Source organism: Schistocerca serialis, chromosome 3, assembly GCF_023864345.2.
Source record: "Schistocerca serialis cubense isolate TAMUIC-IGC-003099 chromosome 3, iqSchSeri2.2, whole genome shotgun sequence".
In the NCBI taxonomy this organism is placed as follows: domain Eukaryota; kingdom Metazoa; phylum Arthropoda; class Insecta; order Orthoptera; family Acrididae; genus Schistocerca; species Schistocerca serialis.
This window is the reverse complement of record NC_064640.1, coordinates 562,135,229-562,157,011: the sequence shown is the minus strand read 5'-3', so window position 1 is coordinate 562,157,011 and position 21,783 is coordinate 562,135,229. Positions and strand designations below refer to the sequence as shown.

At 37.7% G+C, this 21,783-nt stretch overlaps 1 protein-coding gene across 1 annotated transcript in view; it reads left to right on the top strand.

Annotated features, from left to right (window-relative positions):
• The window catches only part of LOC126470456 (calcium-dependent secretion activator-like), a 1,485,604-nt gene that overhangs the window by 636,441 nt on the left and 827,380 nt on the right, over positions 1 to 21,783 (top strand). The window contains exon 7 of the mRNA XM_050098305.1: positions 8,999 to 9,150. Coding sequence (XP_049954262.1) covers positions 8,999 to 9,150 — 152 coding nt within the window. The remainder of the gene's footprint in view (positions 1 to 8,998; positions 9,151 to 21,783) is intronic.

Below are 21,783 nucleotides of genomic sequence, written 5' to 3'. Positions count from 1 at the left end.
TGGAGTATGGATGTAGATGTAGATGTAGATAGATGCCAAAGAAGCTGTATATAAAACGTTGTAAATGTAGGTAATGAAGGTCACTGAGTATAGTACTCAAATAATTATGTTTCCACCCTGAGCCATGCCATATGGTGAGCACCTCAATGAACATGGCCTATCTCAGTTTGGTACGGGTTTGGCAGACTTGTAGTCCATGAGCTGGGGAATGGAGTGTGCCACCATTGCTCCAAAAGTTTAAACATTTGGCATAGTTCTGTGACATATGTGCAGTGCAACATTGGAACTTTACACATCACATGGGTTGTTTGATAATTTTCCACACTGGTATAGGAAAGTCCCTTCTAAAGAGATATACAAAACACAGAAGGTAAACAAAATGTAACACACACTGTGTAAGAGACATTTTCAGTGCTACAGGCAGCTAATTGTATCATTGTATTGCTTCTAACTTTTGTTTTTGTGTGTATAAGGCTCATAATACCATTTTATCACCAGTTACATCATGGACCTTCTTCTGTAAATTTGATTCATTATGTCATGTTAATATCATCTACGAAACAATGCTTTCTCTGGCTGCTATCAAGTGGTGTTTTAAATCATTTATCAAGAATAACAGAAGGCTTAATGCAAATCCTCAAAGTACACTGTTTAATACATAATGACAAAAAACTTTTATTTTCATGACGTATTTCTACTGTCTCTTTTCTGCCAGTAATATACAACTCCTGAGATACCTTTTTCCATAACTCTCTAAGCAACATATCATGATTATCCACATTGAAAGCTTTGGTAGGTCTAGAAACAGCAACAATGTTATTAATCTTGGTCTATATCATTCAGAACATACTTCAAGAAGGAAAACACAACTATTTAAGTTTTTTACTGGAACCTTTTTTATCATTAAGAAACAATGCCTTTTTATTTAAAAAGCTAGATGTGATAACATTTCTTCCATAACACTTTCAATTATTTTAGAAAAGCTCAATGGTAGATTTGTTTGTTTTGTATCTCATCCTTCTTCTGAAATGTGTTTGCTATAGTGTGTTTAAGATTTGTTGGTTAATATTTCTATACTGAAGAGCAGATTGATTACATCAATTATCTGAAAGTTTATTTCTCTCAAATTTTGTTTAATGATTACATTTGGGAAACCATCAGTAACATGTGATGTTCTATTTTTTAAAATTAAATTCTGTTTATTTAAATTTTAAGCTTTATTTGTGTAATGTTTGTTAAATATGCCAGCAGTATGTATGAGATTCTCAACAGTCCTTGCATCACTTTTTATAGTGAACTTAATGTGCCTCACTTTATTTCTGACCACATTATCATTAACAACTTTCCAGATTGATTTTAATAGATAACTTCATTATTCGATAATTCCTAAAATTATGCTGCTACTGTGCACTTCATGTGTACCTTCCTATAGCTTCTTACACTTGCTTTAAAAGCTTCATTTTATTTTGATCACCAAATGTTTCTGGTGGTTTATTTGTGCCACATATTATCCATGTAATTAAGTAACCCTACCTTTTAGTTTCTTCACTGGGGATAATAATTACAAACACGGGAGTCAAATACTTCATTTCCATTTTCAGGTTACTGTCTGCAGTGTACAACTGCCAATCTTATTGGTGTTTTCATTAATGACTCTTTTTGTGACATGAATGTCATTAATTCTGCATCTATTATCAAACAAATTTTTAAACAAAAATTTAGTCTCATGATCATATGTTTGTATTTGCCTGTGAATATCTGGTTAATCATTTTTACATTCACCTGACCATATCATGTGGCCTCTTAGGGTGAAATTTTAATAGATTAATAAGTTAATCAGTTGATTTGATTTAATACCTGCAGTTCAGAAGCTTAATTAAAGGCATTTAGAACAGTTGTGCATTTTGATTGGATATGAAGTTGACTTAAAAGGTCTTCCATATTTTCTATAAGCCAAGAGGAAATTATTACCTGTTGAAGTTCCTTTGATACATATATACATACAATAATAGTTCCCTTTTCTGTGTAGATTCACTTGCACAATTCTTGAAGTATTTTTCAGGACACTTATTAGTTTTAATCTTATAACTTTTGATAATGAACTATTTGTAACAAATACACAAAGTAGACCACATCTATAGCCTTGCTAACAGAACAGCATATCATTTCAAATTCGGTAATTGTAGCATTGTGTCTTTGCGTTTCCTGTAAAGAGTGCTCACTGATGCAGAGTGCTGAATTCCTACAAGTTTGACAGTTAACAGCCCTTTTAATTCACCAACTTTTCTGCTTAAATCTTGTACATTCTATTACAGCTATCTTAAGAATCTGTACAGTTTGTCTTTAGCCCAATGTTTGCCTTACTAACTTCATGGGGTTGTTTAACACTAGGACCTCCCTCCAAATGAGAAGGCAATAATACTCTACTCTCATGTGCTAGTTGCTGGCAGTTGTCTTCATACCACATCATAAATGTGGCCATAACTGTCCTGAGACTCACCCACTATACCCTCATTAAACATCTCTGAAAGTTTGTTTCCCTTGATGGGTTAAGATGTTGGCAATAAGTGAAACACCATCTGCCAGTAATACTACTAGGTAACAGAGCAATGTGTACCAAGTCAGACATAATCAGTGTCATTTACTTTCAACATTAACATGCTTCACCTCATTGCTTGTACATAGCTGAGCATAATGCCAAAACAACAAAACCGAAGTTAAGGAATCCGTCATATCAAAGTCAGCACCTGTGTTGTATGACCTCTCCCTGTCCACACAGTTACCTTCCCAGCTCACTCATACTCTATGATCCTCCTTGTACCTAGCATATCCTGTTACAAAGTGCCTATACCTCACCCATGCTAAGTTACTAGTAGCAGTACCTTCTGCAACTTACTCACTCATACAAACTTGGGTTCCTTAAAAATGACTGAGGTCAATAGTATGTTTTCTACACATACTTTTCTTGGATAATCATGCTCCTCTCAACTCAGCCCTGAAAACTAATTACAACTATTTTTTGCAACAAAAATTATTTCTCTCTACTGCCTTACTGTCTGCCAGTTTTCAACCTCTCTCCTAATCCTGGATAATTCAGTTTTGGCTTCTTCCAGCTCCCCCTCAATCAGTCTGTTTCTTTATGATGTATGATAAGGTGACTGGAGAAAGCCTCTTTGATTTGTAAATAAATCTATCCACTGTGTAAACCTCAATGAAACAAAAATGGCATAAATTACATTATATTTCACTGCTCACTAACCTGAATTTTTTTTCATGGTCATTTATTTGTTAAAATCACCTCACAACACCACCTTAAATGTTGTGATATATGTTGATAAGAAACAATATACGCTTCCTGACACAAAAAGTGAAGCACTCATACAGGGAGTAGCAAACAAAATGAAACTTCTTGGTTTGAGAGGTCGTGTGATGTTATTTTATTGATTACTGCAATGACTAAAATTCACAAAATTGTGGCAGTATAAGCCCACTCACCAGTATGACATTTGGCACTCTGGCCTATGTGCATGTACTGATTCAGTTGTGAAGAATGTCATAAAGCCATTAAATCCTCTCCTGGGGCATGCTGGCCGACAACTATGGTAACTGGTTCTTGATATTATGTATTTTGGAACTGAGACAGAGTTGCCATATCAGCTGATTCCACACATGCTCTGTTGGGGATAGATCTGGAGATCAAGCTGGCCATGAGAGAAACTCAACATCACATCGACAGTTCATAAAGACACCTGCCACGTGTGGAAGAGAAAATTGGCACCATGAGGTTGTCACATAAGAGGTAACACATAAGGATATATAATGTCTGTGACACACTGTTGTGCCGTCAGAGTGCGCTCAGTGACTACCAGCTTTGACTTGAAGTCAAACCCAATGGCTCCCGTCATAATAACACTGACACTAACACCACTGTGCCTGTCCAAAACAGTGGCAGAATGGGAGGTCCCCCTATGACACCATACTCACTGACAATGGTCATCCAGGGTAGTGCAGAACCACGAATCATCACTGAACACAATGCAGTGCCATTTATCATGCATCCCAGTAATGTCATCACTAAAAATGAAATATTTGTATTGTGTTGACAGCAGCATACACTTGGGATGGTAAATCCCTAGCACAGAATCACATAGATTGTTTCACGCAGTCAATTACTTGTTCTTGGATGGCATGCACAGAGATGAAGGGCTTAAAATGGGCTTGATGCACAATATGGTGTTACTCCCTTGTAATGGCCATATGTGGTTGACTAGAAATTTGAAAATGACAATACCTGCTTTCAGTTTTCCACACAGTCCAACATTAGGCCACGGTCACATCAAAATTTCACATATTATGTGATTCAATCAGCCAATCAAATGGAGACACAAAATGAGACCTGTTTCAGACTCTGTCAGGTACTAATAATGCTGTCTCAGACTTGTACAAAATATCCCCATATCTTTCTCAGTGATCCCTCAACATCTGATTTTGTTCGTGCCCTTTATATACACTGCCTGGACTGGTAACAACACTGAACATGCACTCTGATGGATGTTCTGCCTGTCACAGAGAATTGCAGCTTCAATCAGTTACATAACTGCCATGTCTTGTGCGTGCTTTACTTACTGTCAGGCTATATATAATATTCGTTTCTCATATAAGATCACAAGGTTCATATAAATGAATTGGGCGAACCATAAGACAGATTTTGTGATGCAAGATCAGGAAATTTGCATAAAAAAGGGTGAGAATGACACTTCATGTAAATTTATGTAAAAATGATTGATTTGTACTACATTTTAGAAGCATTTACAATTTTGATTAACATTAATTTGAGTTACTCAAAATAAAACTGATGACAAAAGATACACATTTTGTAGTTACTGTTTAGGCAAAATATTTTTCACATTTTTCATGTGAAAAATGCTCACCTTTCAGTTTTACTATATGAACAGATACTAATACTTGATTAACAGTGAATTGCACAGCAGTCAAGCACATTTTATTTGAAAATAATCTATTTTCATTCATGAAGTACACTTTTCCTTCACCTAGCAGTCATCTTCAATAACTTCTTAAAGAATTCACAATGTTCTAAATTCAAGAAAGGATATTATGTCTTGCATAGATTTTCTGAGTATCATGAATTAAGAACTAAAAGAAAAGGTAAAAGAGTATCCAATGTGAACAATATTATGAAGAGTCTTAATGGTCTGTTAAAAATGCAGCCTCTTTAACATACACACTTAATTCTCTGACACTTCCAGATCATATGAAATCAAAATTTATTCACTTACAATTAACACCATACATTATAACTACATGCACTGTTTCAAGTGCCAGCTGTGTAGGCATACCACCATACAGCTGGCCAGTTTATGAAAATGGAACAAAATGTTCAGCAACACTATTCTGTGGGAACTGTTTTACTCTCCTGTTCTTATAGAGGAAATGAATACACATAAGATTAAGTTATGAGGTTACTTACTTCACTGAGACAAAAAAGTTATATATGATGCAGAAGCTGCCAACATTGAACCCACTATTTGCATTTGTGACTGTGTCAGGTTTTCAGAAAAGGGATTCATGTACTCAAAATTAAGCAACTGAATCCAGAACAGTCGCTTGCATTGGCAGGTATGCATGCTCTGCTGGAAGTAACAGCTAAATCAATAGTCTACTCCACATTGTTAACTAGATTTTCTAGGAAATGGTCATCCCATTAGCCAGGCCAATAAGAATCAGAGAGTGCGTCCCCAATTGCTAAATCACCAGTATCTCCATTGAAGGAGAAATTGGTGATATTGGTGATAAAAATTGGAATTGGCAAAAGAAAGGTATGAACTCCACCAGGCCATATTGCACTGGTACCATGTGGTGAATCAGATGATAATCCATGCAGAAATGATCAGAATCAAAGTCAGTGTGTAGGAGCCTGTAAGCTCACTTACTGAGTCCAAAATCTCAGAGTGTCCCCACATTAACGGGAACATGAGGGAAAAGATAAAATAAAATGTCTCCTGTTGTACAAAGTTAACAAATGGATTCATGCTAGTGTAGTGCTTTGTGCTTATATTGCTAAGAAATTCATGTAAAATTGCATGACACATTTGACAAAAGGTATTATATCTATGGGAAGGATGACTTCAGTGGGAAAAGAGCTAAGAGAGGGTAAACCATTATTGTGGATAATGTAAATGAATCCTCTCCTCCTCATTATCAACCAACAAACAATGTTTGTGTGAGAGAGAAATTGCATCTGTAGGTAAGTGTAAGTCGCCTTTATCAGCCACTTATCAACAAAATGAGCAGGAGCATCAAAAGATTTATTTTGGAGCTGTAGCAAGATAATTCACTTTCACTGGTCTTTTATAATTGTTTCCTGCCCCCAAATACTGTACTCAATGGCATTTGGTCAACAATAAGTTGTTCAATGATAAACCTACAATACCACCAAACAGGGCAGGGACTGAAGGAAACAGTCATAGTTTGGAATTCAGCATGACAAAATGGATGCCAGCCCTAAATGTAATGTAGTTTAGGATGAACTTTTATCATTTATTCATAACGAATGACTTTCCCTTAAAACAACACATAATATAACTAATGAGACAGCAAAAAAGCCACAGAGAAATTAATGGCATTAGCTGCCAGTGGGTATTGATTTAAATCTGTGGGGGAAGTTGAGAATTTGTACTGGACTGGGATTCAGACCCAGGCCTCTTGGTTACTAGGCAGGTGCACTGACTACTGTGTCATCCACACATAGTGGTCATCACAACTGCAGGGACTATTGTAGCATACTTCCCATCAGACCCAGATTCTCAACTTATCCAAACACTACTGATGCATATTCTCTTCCCAATTATCCACATTACTTGTGCAATTTTTCCAGTTCCCATAAGTGTTTGAGCATGGTGCGCCTGAAGTCATCAGTCGGTCATCCTTGCCTTAATGTCTGAAAGAACATACACCACATGTATAAAAAAAGGCCACAAATCACAAACAAATTATAATAACATGTGTAAGGAAAAGAAATTTAAATGGAAAGCATAGAGCAAAAATTGAGACGGTACTGATTTGATATTATGAGAATTACTGTGGTCTCTTGGTTATTAAAAAATTAAAAAGCTCTGTAAATATTTGAAATTAATAAAATTAGGTATTTAAATTGCTGTGGCCACCCACTTCATACATTGTAGCGCCATTGTAGCATCAGCATCCCACTTTACGTCCAACCAACATGGGATGCCTGCATCACAGGGCATATGGTCATCAGGAAAATTTATGTCGTCTGTGTTGTCAACACAAATATTTACCAGCGGCCACGACACAACACCAGGTCTCCACCAATGGCCGCCAGGGACTGCTACATGTTCAAAGAACCTGCAGAACAGCTTCACCAGAGGTTGCAGCTAGCCCAGGAACTGCTTTGATATGCCAGGCATGTGATCGTAAATAGTTCTGGCAGATACATCTGCCAGACGGGCTTTATAGGGTAGCGCACTGTCAACAACAGGCAGTTCAACACACCACTTGGAAGTATATAGAGCTGCCAACCTGGCAGCCAGATGCCTCTTCTAGCTGGCCGATCTCTTGCAGATGGATGAACATCTTGACATTGTAGAATTGTTTATTGCGATCACTGCCCATGAAGAGTCAGGTCTTTTCTATTATTATCTGTTATTTTATATTTGTGTTGATCCACAGTTGGGATCAAGTCTGTTGTTCTTTTTGAGATTGTATTATTGTTTCATTTTGGTGAGTCCAAGAAATTGTTTTCGGACTTGTGTTTTCTGCATTTCTATTCTGTTAGCACAGATACTTCACAAATTAAATTAATATAGAAACTATTTAACTGATTTTGTGGTTTCACTATTAGCAAATGTGGAGCTTAAGTTATTACAGAAGACAGGAAAATAATAACCACTTCCTTTAAGTAACTCAAAAGAGTTTAATATGGGCAGTTCACAAGGGTAAACCAACCATATATGTGCAAGGAGAAATGCTGTATATTTAAAACCAATTTGCAGTTGTTCCATTGTCTGCCATATAAATTGACTCTCTCAAGAGGACAGTATTCCATGCAGTTAATAATACCTCAGTTAAAATTTTAAAATTGTTTTATACACATATATGCAGTGTATTGAATTATATACACAATACATCACAATCACATGGTAAAATTCCAGACCAGCTGAAATATACTGTGTAATAAGGTAGATAATAATTACTGACCAGTCTCATTGTTTACCTTCTTCCTGAAGGTACTGGAAAAGGGTTTGCATACAAGAAGAATAACACACCTTTCTCAACGTGAGATATTTAGTCAGTTTCTTTTTGGATTTTGGAGAGTCTCTCCACAACTTTTCAATAAACAAATTACAAAATTTAACGGATAAAATACTGCTAGATTGTACATTCTTTTGCTTGTTGAACTAGTTCATTGTGTAGAACTCCAGTGTTATACTATCAGAGATCATTCTGATAATTTGTTTTCGTCCTATCTACCTAAAAGATTGCAGTGTGTCACATTAAGAAATGAAGTTGATGTACCTGAGAAAACAAAATTTCAGAGTGGAGGCTGATTATTACATGTGTACCATAGTGATCAATATTAGGTCTATTCTTGTTATTGCTATATACGTGGTGTAAATGATATTCTGTCGTATACCCATATATGAGAATCAGGAATATTTTCCTTTGATTATGATGCAGTTCATAATGGTGGAGCAGGGTGGGGAGAGGGGGAATGTGGCAGGAGGGGAAGTGCTTTATTCAGTTAATTTTAAGCTAGAGTAGCTTTAACCTGAAGTTCAGTAAGATTTACTGGTATAAACATTCCACAGGTAGCCGCCTACCACACATTTTACTTTTGTACATCACTGACATTTTATAGCGATAAATTGTGAACATGATTCATGGAACATAATCAACTAGAAGCTCTTATTTACTAGTCACAGATGATGTGTTAAAGGAGCAATCTTTAATTTTTCAGTTGGTGAAGAAGATACTAAAAGGCCATCAAGGATGCAGCAACAGTCTCTCAACAGTGAGCTAATACTCTCAAAGGAACAGCTGTATGATATGTTTCAACAGATTCTTGGTGTTAAGAAATTTGAACATCAGCTTCTATTTAATGCTTTGCAGGTGAGTATTCTCAAAGCTCTACCATTTTAAATAATACTTACAACTTAGACAAGAAGACTGGTTGGTTGATTCGGGGGAGGGGACCAAACAGCAAGGTCAGTGGTCACTTAAGATTAAGAAAGGATGGAGAAGGAAGTCGGTTATACCCTTCCAAAGGAACCATCCTAGAATTTGCCAGAAGTGATGTAGGGAAATCATGGGAAACCTAAATCAGGATGGTTGGACACAGGTTTGAACCATCATTCTCCCCAATATGTGTCCACTGTGCTAACCATTGTGCTACCTTCCTTGATAAACAAGAAGGGAGTCATAATGATGTATAAGTATCAAACATATATTAATTTTTGTAAGTATAGAATTGAGATGGAATAGTGAGTCTGTGGTATAAAACAGATGCAAATTAATAATGCAAACTGTTTTTATAAAATTTAACACTTTCATGCTTCACAGCAATACTTGATTTGATGCATTTCAGTAGCATACTGCAATGTTAGCACCAGATGCTGCCAGCACACAGCCAAAAAAGTCTATGATTATTAGTTTGGTGAAATTTATATAAAAGCAACTGACATTTCAACTGTATTAGAATGATTTTCTTTTTTGTTCCCGAAATGAATAATGTTAATTATGGTACCTCAAATGTGTAAAATTATTTACAAAATATCAGAATTAGGAGACATTTCTGAAAAACTAGAACAATACTTACATTGTTGTACCTCACAAGAAAGATAAGATGTTACCTAAAGAACCAAAGACCACATAGACTCCTGCTTATAATGAATGAGATATTTACAAACATTTATACCAGCCACATAACAAATACAATGTGTTTTAATCAAGTGATAGAGTAACTTGGTTTTAGAAGTTAATATCGTAGAATGGACCACATGTAAGTCATGAACAAAATTATAGAATAGAGTAATGAGTGTAAATTATCTGCCTACCTGGGATTCATGGATGTTGAGTTTTAATAAAGGTTTGCCAATAAGCTCTTGAGAAAGAAGCTACTAATTGAAATAATGGGACAGATATTCAGGCAAGTGGATAGTAGATGAACCAATCAAGCTCTTGGCTAGATCACAAGAGAGAAGGTAAGGCTAAAATGATGCCCTGGTGGAAAGTTGAAAGATGTTAGAAATCATGCAAGAACAACTTAGATGCACGTTACAGGTAATCATTATACACTGCCTGACAAAAAAGGAAAGCAGTCATAAGATATTATTGGATGTTAATGTAACTTCCTACACATACACACTATTGGTGGGTATGTAAATACAGTTCTGTGTGACAGATGGAACAGTCAGCAGAATTCATTTGTGTTGATTGTTTTTAGTATTGTCCCTAGGTCAGATAGATAATAGAAAGAGCATGAACATCTGATCAATTGATGCAGTAAATAAATTTTTTGGGCATTTGGATATGTCAGGCTTAATGATGGGTTGCATAAAGACATGAGGGCAGGTGTACGTGTCATCAGGTTCCTAGTTGACCATGTCTGACCACTACAAGACAGAATCACAGTATTGTGCACCACGAACATTGTAAGTCTGTCACATCTGTACCAGCTATCTGACAACAAATAATGGCCTCCCTGCAGCATTCTACATCAGCCTGCACCTCTGGTTAGAGAGTAGCAACAGACAGACTAGAAAATTACCATCCCATCATAGGATAACATTAACACCAAGAACACCAATAGCTATATCTGGAGTGGAGCCATGATCTGGAAGTATGGATTACTGATGAATGACAGCACATTAAGTTCAGCTATAAATGGCAGTTCTCCACTACAATGGATGGCCATTGTTGTTGATATGTCAGTCACCTGGGCAGGTGGCTCATTCTTCCAATATTTTGGAAAAGCGCAGTGGTTTTACTCTCAGTGTCATCATGGTTTGAAGAGCCACTGAATATAGGTTAAAGTCCAGCTGGTAGTGATTGAGGGGGCTTAGATGGCACAATGTTTCTTCACAGACATCCTGCAACTTCATGTGTTACTTCTCGTGTGCTTGATGTTGAGGTACTCATTTGGGCAGCAGGATCCTCACATCTATCACCTATAGAACATCTGTGGGTCAGCTTAAACGTCAACTCTGTCCCAGTGAGAGTATCCACAATGCCAAGGACCAGATACAAAAGTTGTGGACCAGCTTGCCTCAGGAGAGGATACAATAGCCTTATGACACCTTTCCCAGCTGAATAACTCTATGTGTCCACACCAAATTGGGCACAGCATCATATTGATAAATGGGCTATACTGCCAAGTTCATTGTAAATTTGACTCATTGTTGTAAGCACTGACATGACATTGTATACCCTCTCAACACATGAATTTCCACATCGTCTCCTCCTCCTCCTCCTCCACTTGTGGGTGCATCACTATTTTTGTCATGTGCTGTATATAAGGAAGACTGGAGAAAGCATTTATCCCACAATGGATGTCAAGTTATTAATGATAGCAATGAATTTAATTATTTTATGGCAACCAGTCTCATTGTTCTAAGGCAACACTGGAGCATCCAGAGTTAAGGATTGGGTTGAAGAGAATGATCCAATAGGATTCTGATAATACTATGCAAATGTCAATTATTGCTTGTCCACAGTGAATTATAGTGTTGGTTTATGGAGCAGTTTTGTCCAGAGGCAGAGATTTCGAAAGTGCTCGTACTGAAGAGATGAAGGAAATTTCTAACAACTGGTTTCCGTGGTCCTGGAGTACCTTCACTTCCTCAAACCCCCCATACAGGGTATCATTTTCCCTTTACATTGTTATTATATATTAATTATCAGTGATCTGTTTTTCACTTTTACAAATAAACACATGGCCTAATACAATGATACATGATGTATTGTGGTATCCTCACTAACCCTCAGATCCAAGTACCAATTTTTTTTTAATAAAGCTATCAGCATTTTTTCCAAGAGGAGGAGCTCTAGATTATTGTTTTGCTCTTTATGCAGTCACTTTAAGTTAGTTCATCCTTAGCTAATACTTCCTTCCTTACTAAAAAATATCATAGACCTGAAAAAGACATTATATAATAATAATGTGTGACATAAATACATTATGAGCAGCATAAATTAAATGAATTTGGGATATGTCCCAATATGTATATCCATGCAGAGACTGACTGCACTATAATTGTTCAAAAAACTGCCACATATCTAAGAAAAATCTATTCTCTCATTAAAAATGTAATAATGTTCTCAGACAAAACATTTTTCTAACAAGAATCTGTGACGTAAACTTCAAGATACATGCTTCTTTACACAGCATTTAAAGTATACTGCCAGACAAAGTGAATGAAGCACCCAGAAGGGGACTAGGAAACAAAATGGAATTTCACATGTTGAGAGGATATGTGATGTTATCTCAGTGATTACAGAATGAAATGAAATTTATAAATGATTTGCTGAAGTGAGCCCACATATCAATCTGACCCACTCTGGCCTAGATGCATGTGCTGACTTGGCTGGAAAGGCTGCCATAAAGCTGTTCTATCCTCTTGAGGCAACCTGGCCCACAACTCTTATGACTTGCCATTGGTACCCTGGATACTGGATTGGAATTCATGTCTCAGCTAGTCCCACACATGTTCTATCTGGGACAGATAGTCAGCTGATAGAGATACGTGTCAGAGATATGTGCCATATTTGGATGAGCACTGTTCTGTTGAAAAATAGTGCCACATTATTGTTGCATGAGAGATAACACATGAGGCTGGGAGATGTACATGACTTATTGTTGTACCATGAGAGTTCCAGTGATGACTACTCGCTGTGACCTGAAATCATACCCAATGGCCCCACACCATAATATCAGGAGTAACACAAGTGTTTCTCTCCAAAACATCAGAAGAATGGAACCTCTCCCAAAGTAGTCACCATATGCACTGATAAGGTAATCCAGGATAGTGCAGAACTGTGATTCACTGCACACCCATTGCGACAACATGCATCAGCAGTACATCTGCTTTGTCACAGCACTGCTGCCAACCATCTGTGTTGTGATGATAATAAAAGCCTATGCATGGGATGGTAATTCACTCAGCTGCTAGTCTCCAGCCAATGGCACAGGAGGACACAGAATGTTGTAAGGTGTCCATTGCTTTCTCTTGGATGCCATGCACAGATGTGAAGGGATCACAATATGCTTGGTGCAAAGTATGGGAAGCCTACCTTTGGGTGGTAAGATGTGATTGGCCAGAACCTTGGTGATGGTTGAACTGGCATCACATTCCCATGCAGTCCAATTTCAGACAACTGTCAAATCTGAATTCCAAAAAAATCTGAAAACTGCACGAATAGAGGCCAACAATAAGGTCTCTTTCAAACTCAGTCAAGAGCTGATAATGATGTGTCACATGAGTATGTGGAATATCCATGTCCTTCACAGAAATCATTCCACTTCTGACACTGTTCTTGTCCTGCTTCTGCTCACATGATAACTACACTAACTATGATAAACACTAATGCACACTTGTTGCCATACTACCTGTCATGGAAAATTGCAACTTTAATCATTCATATAACAACCAATGTTTTGTATATGTGTGAACTTACATTGACATCAAACCATGTCTTCTGGGTGATTTACTATATTTGTCAGGAAGTGGCACTGTCTGTCCACAATTTCATTAAATCACTTCCTCTTCTATTTCCTCATCAGCTCATATTGTAGTACTGGAGGTAACAAGAAGGAGTGCACTAGTTGTTAGTTCTGATTTACTTTCCTGTTAATCTGATCCACTAACTATGTGTAGTACAGTCAAATCATTACCACATCTCTGTTTGCCCTGATCAAGGTCTGACTGCTCATTGTGTGCAATGATAGAAACAGAGACAACTACTCCAAACTGTGATTTACTTGCTGCTTAGCCAGATAGGCCAAACACGTCTAGTGAACTGTCAACTTGTTGGTAATGATTTCTTTCAGGCAGTAGTCAATACAAAGCCAGCAATTTTGGTGTAGTCATTTGTTTGTGTTGTTGCATCAGTGATTTGTAGAGCTCCAGTCTGGTGAACTGATATGGCCTGTCTCACATAAATTGTAGTCTACCAGTACATTGCTCACTCTACATCATACTCCATGTTTGGACATGTATATCCATATATGGATCCCTTTGTCACCAATACAAATGATGCTTTGGTGGACACATTGGGAGTCAATAAATTTGAGAACAGTCATTAAGATAAAAACAATCCTTGACCTCTATCTTAGAATATGCAAATGATCTTTGTCTTTTTTGATTTTTTTATTATGATGTTCTTTGCTTGCTCTTGTTGTTCTAATGTGTTCTGGATCTTATGTTACTGAGTGGTGTGGAAAGATATAATAAAATGTTGGTATTAACAAGCTTGTTCATTAAAGAAAATCATATTGACATACTCCTTAAAGTGATGACCATAAACTGAATGGAGACTTTTCCCTTTCATCATGGCAACACAGTAAAGACAAAATCTCAAGGTTTGTTGTTGGTAAGCTGTGCTGTACCACAGCCAACTGCTGCAGTTCCCAGCACTATCTCAAACAACAACAACAGTAACAGAGTCAGCAACACAAAAATTTCTTCCTTCTGATCTACAAGAGCACAACTTTGGATTACACAGTAGGAAGTCATTTTCAGGTTACATGGCATTGTCTCAGATGCTGATCAGTTTACTTTAATTATTTCCCAGCTGGAATTAGGTGCAAGTGAACAAATTGACAATGTTTTGAGTCAACAATCACACTTATTATTTAATGAAACTGTGCTGCAGAATTTTCTTTTATCATCAGAATCATGACTTTGTCAGATATAGGACACTGAGTTTTGTGCCAGTGATTTCCCATTCTATATACTCCAGTCACTATTCACACTGATGGGGAACAAACTGTTGTCAGAGGGATCATTTAAGCTATTTTGGCTCCATTGGCTTCCACAGAATGGACAAGCTATTCTCTCTACTTTCACTGCACTCTCAGTGGTGAATCAGTGTGTAAGGTGGGTGCTGTGGCTAATGCCTTTTTGTGCAGTAATTCGTGTACCATGATGAGGAAAGTTATGGATGGTAGCCCCAAATTACTCAAACAGTCGCAGCTGAAATTGGCCCCCTTCCACACATTTCACAGTATGCAGTGTCATTCAGCACCAGAGCCATCTATGGACAAATTGATCAATGAATTGGTTAGGCTTAATTCACAGCTTGCAAGGAAGGGAGACAATGACGATAGGAATGAACATAACTCTGCTGAAGACCACTGATCCTGGTACTAGTACCACAGACATTTTGGTAAAGCTATGAGAAAGTGCACACAATCCTCCATGTACCCAAACACTCTCAACGAGTACCAGTAGGTGCACATGCTTGTCCAGATACTACAGAGTGCCTACCATTCAACAATAATGCTACAATATCAGTAGCTGATGGCTCTGAAAGATTATTTATAATGAACAAAATGTTAGGAGCTCATATCCTAGTGGATACTGGGTCATAGATTAGAGTAGTTCCAAGGAGAGAAACTTTAGCTTTTGTGCAGTTGTAAACATGTGTGGACTATGAGCTACCATCCCTGCAGTTATGGGATGGTGGAGCATATGCCTTGCGTGCTCAAAGCTGCTTTATCCTCCTATGCAGAGTCATAGTGCTGCTGGGGTTGAGAACCATAGTTAAGGAAGGCAGGAAATTTCTGCCACCAAGCTGGTGTAAGATAAAGCATTAAAAATACCAGATGAATTCTTTTCTCCTGCAGCTTTGCCCAGTTTATTGATTGGGGAGTATGGTGATGATTTTGTGAGCCTTGCAAATGTTTGCGTTTTCATGTTGAATGATTAGGTTAGAGATTAGATTAGATTGGTACTTGCTCCATAGATCATGAATATGACATTTCGTAATGATGTGGAATGTGTCAGGTTAATAAAAGGTGTCTATACAAGATATTACATTACACAAAATATTACATGAAACGTAATATTTTTTTGTTGTTGGGAGAGGTGTGGGAAAATTACCCACTTACTATATCCAAAAATTCATCTAATGAGTAGAAGGAGTTAGCATTCACAAATTCTTTTAATTTCCTTTTAAATGCAATATGGCTATCTGTCAGACTTTTGATGCTATTAAGTAAGTGACCAAAGACTTCTGTGGCAGCATAATTTACCCCCTTCTGAGCCAAAGTTATATTTAACCTTGAGTAGTGAAGATCGTCCTTTCTCCTAGTGTTGTAGCCATGTACACTGCTATTACTTTTGAATTCGTTCTGATTGTTAATAACAAATTTCATAAGTGAATAAGTGGTCCATTGATAGTGACCAGGCCAAATATCTCAAGAACTAGCATCAAACCAAAAAACTATAAAGAACAAAACTCGTCTAGCTTGAAGGGGGAAACCAGATGGCACTATGGCTGGCCCTCTAGATGGCGCTGCCATAGGTCAAACGGATATCAACTGCATTTTTTAAAATATGAACCCCAATTTTTTATTACATATTCATGTAATATGTAAAGAAATAAGAATGTTTTAGTTGGACCACTTTTTTCACTTTGTGATAGATGGTGCTGTAGTAGTCGCAAACGTATAAGTATGTGGTATCATGCAACATTCTGCCAGTGCGGACAGTATTTGCTTTGTGATACATTTCGCGTGTTAAAATGGACCATTTACCAACTGCGGAAAAGGTCAATATCGTGTTGATGTATGGCTATTGTGATCAAAACACCCAACGGGCGTGTGCTATGTATGCTGCTCGGTATCCTGGATGACATCATCCAAGTGTCCAGGCCGTTCGCCGGATAGTTATGTTATTTAAGGATACAGGATGTGTTCAGCCATGTGCGAAATGTCAACCACAACCTGCAACAAATGAAGATGCCCAAGTAGGTGTTTTAGCAGCTGTCGCAGCTAATCCGCACATCAGTAGCAGACAAATTGCACTAGAATCAGGACTCTCAAAAACGTCGGTGTTGAGAATGCTACATCAATATCGATTGCACCCGTACCATATTTCTATGCACCAGGAACTGCATGGTGATGACTTTGAACATCGTGTCCAGTTCTGCCATCGGCACAAGAGAAATTATGGGACGATGACAGATTTTTTGCACACATTCTATTTAGTGACGAATCATCATTCACCAACAGTGGTAATGTAAACCGACATAATATACACTACTGGGCAATGGAAAATCCACGATGGCTGTGACAAGTGGAACATCAGCGACCTTGGCAGGTTAATGTATGGTGCGGCATTATGGGAGGAAGGATAATTGGCCCCCATTTTATCGATGGCAATCTAAATGGTGCAATGTATGCTGATTTCCTATGTAATGTTCTACTGATGTTACTACAAGATGTTTCACTGCATGACAGAATGGCGATGTACTTCCAACATGATGGATGTCCAGCACATAGCTCGCATGCAGTTGAAGCGGTATTGAATAGCGTATTTCATGACAGGTGTATTGGTCGTCAAGGTACCATAGCATGGCCCGCATTTTCACCAGATCTGTCGTCCCTGGATTTCCTTCTGTGGGCAAAGTTGAAGGATATTTGCTACCGTGATCCAGCGATAGCGTCTGACATCATGCATCAGCACATTGTCAATGCATGTGCGAATGTTATGGAAGGCGAACTACTCGCTGTTGAGAGGAATGTCATTACACGTATTGCCAAATGCATTGAGGTTGACAGAAATCATTTTCAGCATTTATTGCATTAATGTTGTATTTACAGGTAATCATGCTGTAACGGCATGCATTCTCAGAAATGATGAGTTAACAAAGGTACATGTATCACATTGGAACAACCAAAATAAAATGTTCAAACATACTTACATTCTGTATTTTAATTTAAAAAACCTACCTGTTACCAACTGTTAGTCTAAAATTGTGAGCCATATGTTTGTGACTATTACAGCCCCATCTATTACAAAGCGATAAAAGTGGTCCAACTAAAACATTCATATTTCTTTATGTACTACACGGATATGTAATAAAAAATGGGGGTTCCTATTTCAAAAAACGCAGTTGATATCTGTTTGACCTGTGGCAGCGCCATCTATCCAACCATAGCGCCATCTGGTTTCCCCTTCAAGCTAGAGAAGTTTCGTTCTTTGTAGTTTTTTCATTTGATGCTTATTTCATGAGCTATTTGGCCCAGTCATGATCAATGGACCACCCCGTATATATAAGTGAATATGTATATATAAGTTTTGCAGATCACTTACATCAGATACCATTCGAATAATAAAAATGGCAGCATTAAGACTTTGAACAAGATCCTGAATTTGGGTTTTCCACAACAGTTTACCATGTGGCTGAACACCTATAAATTTGAGCTGTTCAGTTTCAGTAATCATATGCCCGTTCTGTGAAATTGAAATGTCACGTTTTGTTGAATTGTGCATTATAAACTGTAAAAATTGAGTCTTACTCTGATTTAGCATTAGTTTATTTTCTACAAGCCATGAACTTACGTCATGAACTGTAATATTTGAAACCAAGCCAGTGTTGCACACAACATCCTTTACTACCAACCTAGTGTCATCAGCAAACAGAAATATTATAGAGTTACCAGTAATACTAGAGGACATATCATTTATATAAATAAGGAACAGGAGTGTCCCCAACACTGATCCCTGGGGTACCCCCCCATTTCACCGTACCCCACTCAGACCCCACGTCACAGCCATTGTCAACACTGGAAATAATTTGCTTTTGCTGTCTGTTACTAAAGTAAGAGATGGACCAATTGTGATACAAAATGATCAATTATCATTACAGACACAGCCTTTTCAGTAACTAGCAAACACTGATGGCATAGAAATAGGTCTAAAATTGTCTGTATTATCCCTTTCTCCCTTTTTATAAAGTGCCTTTACTACTGAGTAATTTAATCATTCAGCAAACTGACCATTCCTGCAGGAAAAATTGCAAATGTGGCTAAATACAGGGCTAACATGTGCAGCATAGTACTTTAATATTCTGCTAGGCACTCCATCATATCCATCAGAGTCCTTAATCTTCAGTGATTCAATCTCAGAAAGGCATTTGTGAAGAGAGTTATATGATTCCTTGTAGAATCTAAATTTTTATTTAATTCATGAGCAATGCTCAGAAAATGTTTGTTAAATACTGTACATATATCTGATTTATCAGTAACAGAAATATTTTTACTACGAACTGACTTTATATCATTGACCTTGTGCTGCGAATCTCACACTTCCTTCACAACTGACCATATGGTTTTAATTTTATCCTGTGAATTAGGTATTCTATATGCATACCACATACTCTTTGACTTCCTAATAACATTTTTAAGCACCTTACAGTACTATTTGTAATGGGCTACTGTAGCCTGATTCTGACTGTTCTAACATATAATTCCCTCTTTGTTCTACATGATATCCTCATACCACTAATAAGCCAGCCAGGCTGCCTTTTACTGCTAGTATCCCGTTTAGAATGTTCTTATGGAAAGCAACCCTCAAAGAGCATCAGAAATGTGTTAAGGAAAGCATTATATTTGTCATCTATGTTATCAGCACCGTAAACATCCTGCCACTCTTGTTCCTTGACAAAGTTTAAAAAATTCTCTATTGCTGTTAAATTAACTTTACTACGTAGTTTGTAATTAAATGTGGCATTTGTTTGAGTACAAAAGCCTTTTAGTGTTAAAATTTGGGCATCATGGTCCAAAAGGCGATTCACCCTTTTACTAACAGAATGCCCATCTAGTAGTGAAGAATGAATAGAAATATTGTCTATGGCTGTGCTACTGTTCCCCTACACCCTATCTGGGAAAACATGGTCTGTATCAGGTCATATGAATGTAGGAGATATACCAACATCATTTTTCTTGCACCATCATATACAAAATTACTACTGAAGTCACCACATATAACTAATTTCTGGTACTTCCTATAAAGTAAATGAAGAACCCTCTTTAGCTTGAGCAGAAGTGCTCTGAAGTCAGATTTAGGGGATCTATAAACAACAACAGTTAGAAGTTTAGTTTCACTAGATTCAACTGCCCGTGCACAAGATTCAGATATCTGTTCAGGAACTCCTTGAAAATCAGCCAGCTAATCTGTATCCTGGAAAAGAAAGCCTCTGAATTGTCAAATTATTTAAGTATTGCTCCGATATACCAATAATTTTAGAGACAACATCTATAAGCAGTTCACTAACTTTACCTCTAATGCCTCTTATATTTTCATGAAATGTACTAATTCCTTCTCTACTTGGAAACATGACATCCTCTGAAGGTGAGCCCTTAGTTAGAGGGACTTCCTTTAAGCAGGTATACCTGTCAGCTGACTTCAATCTAGAAAAGGTGCACTTTAACACCGACTACTACAGGAATTTTTCCACGAGTGATCCCACCACCACCCACTACACTGTCACCTATAAACTTTGCCAGCCTCCCCTTCCCATACCTATTGAGGTGCAGCCCATGCCTAGTGAAATCCGATCTACTGACAGACTCAACTGGCTCCACAGCAATGTGACGCATCCCTCTGCCATCACTGCCTTCTCCAGCTCCATGTTAACATGCCTAACAGCAGCAGTAAGATGAGGCCAATCATGACACTGAAACAATTGCATGAAATACACATTAGTGCCACCAGTGTGAGTAGCTATCTGTATCAGGTCACCACCTACATCATATTCCCCATTCCTATCATGCATGAAATACACATTAGTGCCTCCAGATTGAGTAGCTATCTTTACCAGGTCACCACCTACATCATATTCCCCATTCCTATCAAGACTACTCTCTGCTCCACCCACTATCACTACCTGATCCTCCTTCCTAAAATTCCTACATAACTCCCCTATACTGTCAGTCACCTCGTCCAACCCTGCACTAGGCTTCACAATGCTGCTGACCTGGTACTCACTCCCCAACATTTCCTGCAACTGCTGGCCCACACCTCTACCATGCAAACTATCTAGTGGCAGAACCTTCTTCTTTCTGTTAGACTTCGTAACTAACCTAGGACTCATACCTGCTGAGGACTGCTGCATGTTCCCTACACCTACACCTACAGCTACAAGAGGCTCCTCTCCACTCTACTCTGACAGTTGGTCAAATCTATTGTATATACACAAAGTATAACTGTTTGAATACCTTCTCTTCCTAGCTGCCTTGTTGCTAGCTGCCAGTTCCCATTCCCTAGCACCCTTCACACTCCTCAACCAATCTATTTCTTCCTTTGCCTGTTGTAACTGCACCTGAAAGGCACAGATCTTACACTCCTGCTCCTCTAACAATAGCAACCTTGAAATTGTCTCTCTACTAAGAAACCAACTACTTTTATTAATACTAATAAACCACAACTAATACCAATACCAGTAAAACTTCACAAAATTACTAGCTAAAACCAAAAATTCAAGTGGTCACTGGAACACTCAATGACGTTAAAACAGTGAATGAAAATTTTACTTAAATAGTTCACTAGAAACAATAAGAAACTTCAGCTGAAAGCTACAGCATGGAATTTACTAAATGGCATCAATGCACAGAAAACTCTAAAAAAACAAAGCAAGTGAATGTTTCCAAAAGTTTACTTAATACAGTCTGCCCTTGATGTTGTGGAAACTTGGTCGAGCAGAGTGGAGATGTGCAGGTTTCTGTGGCTTTGTGGTGCA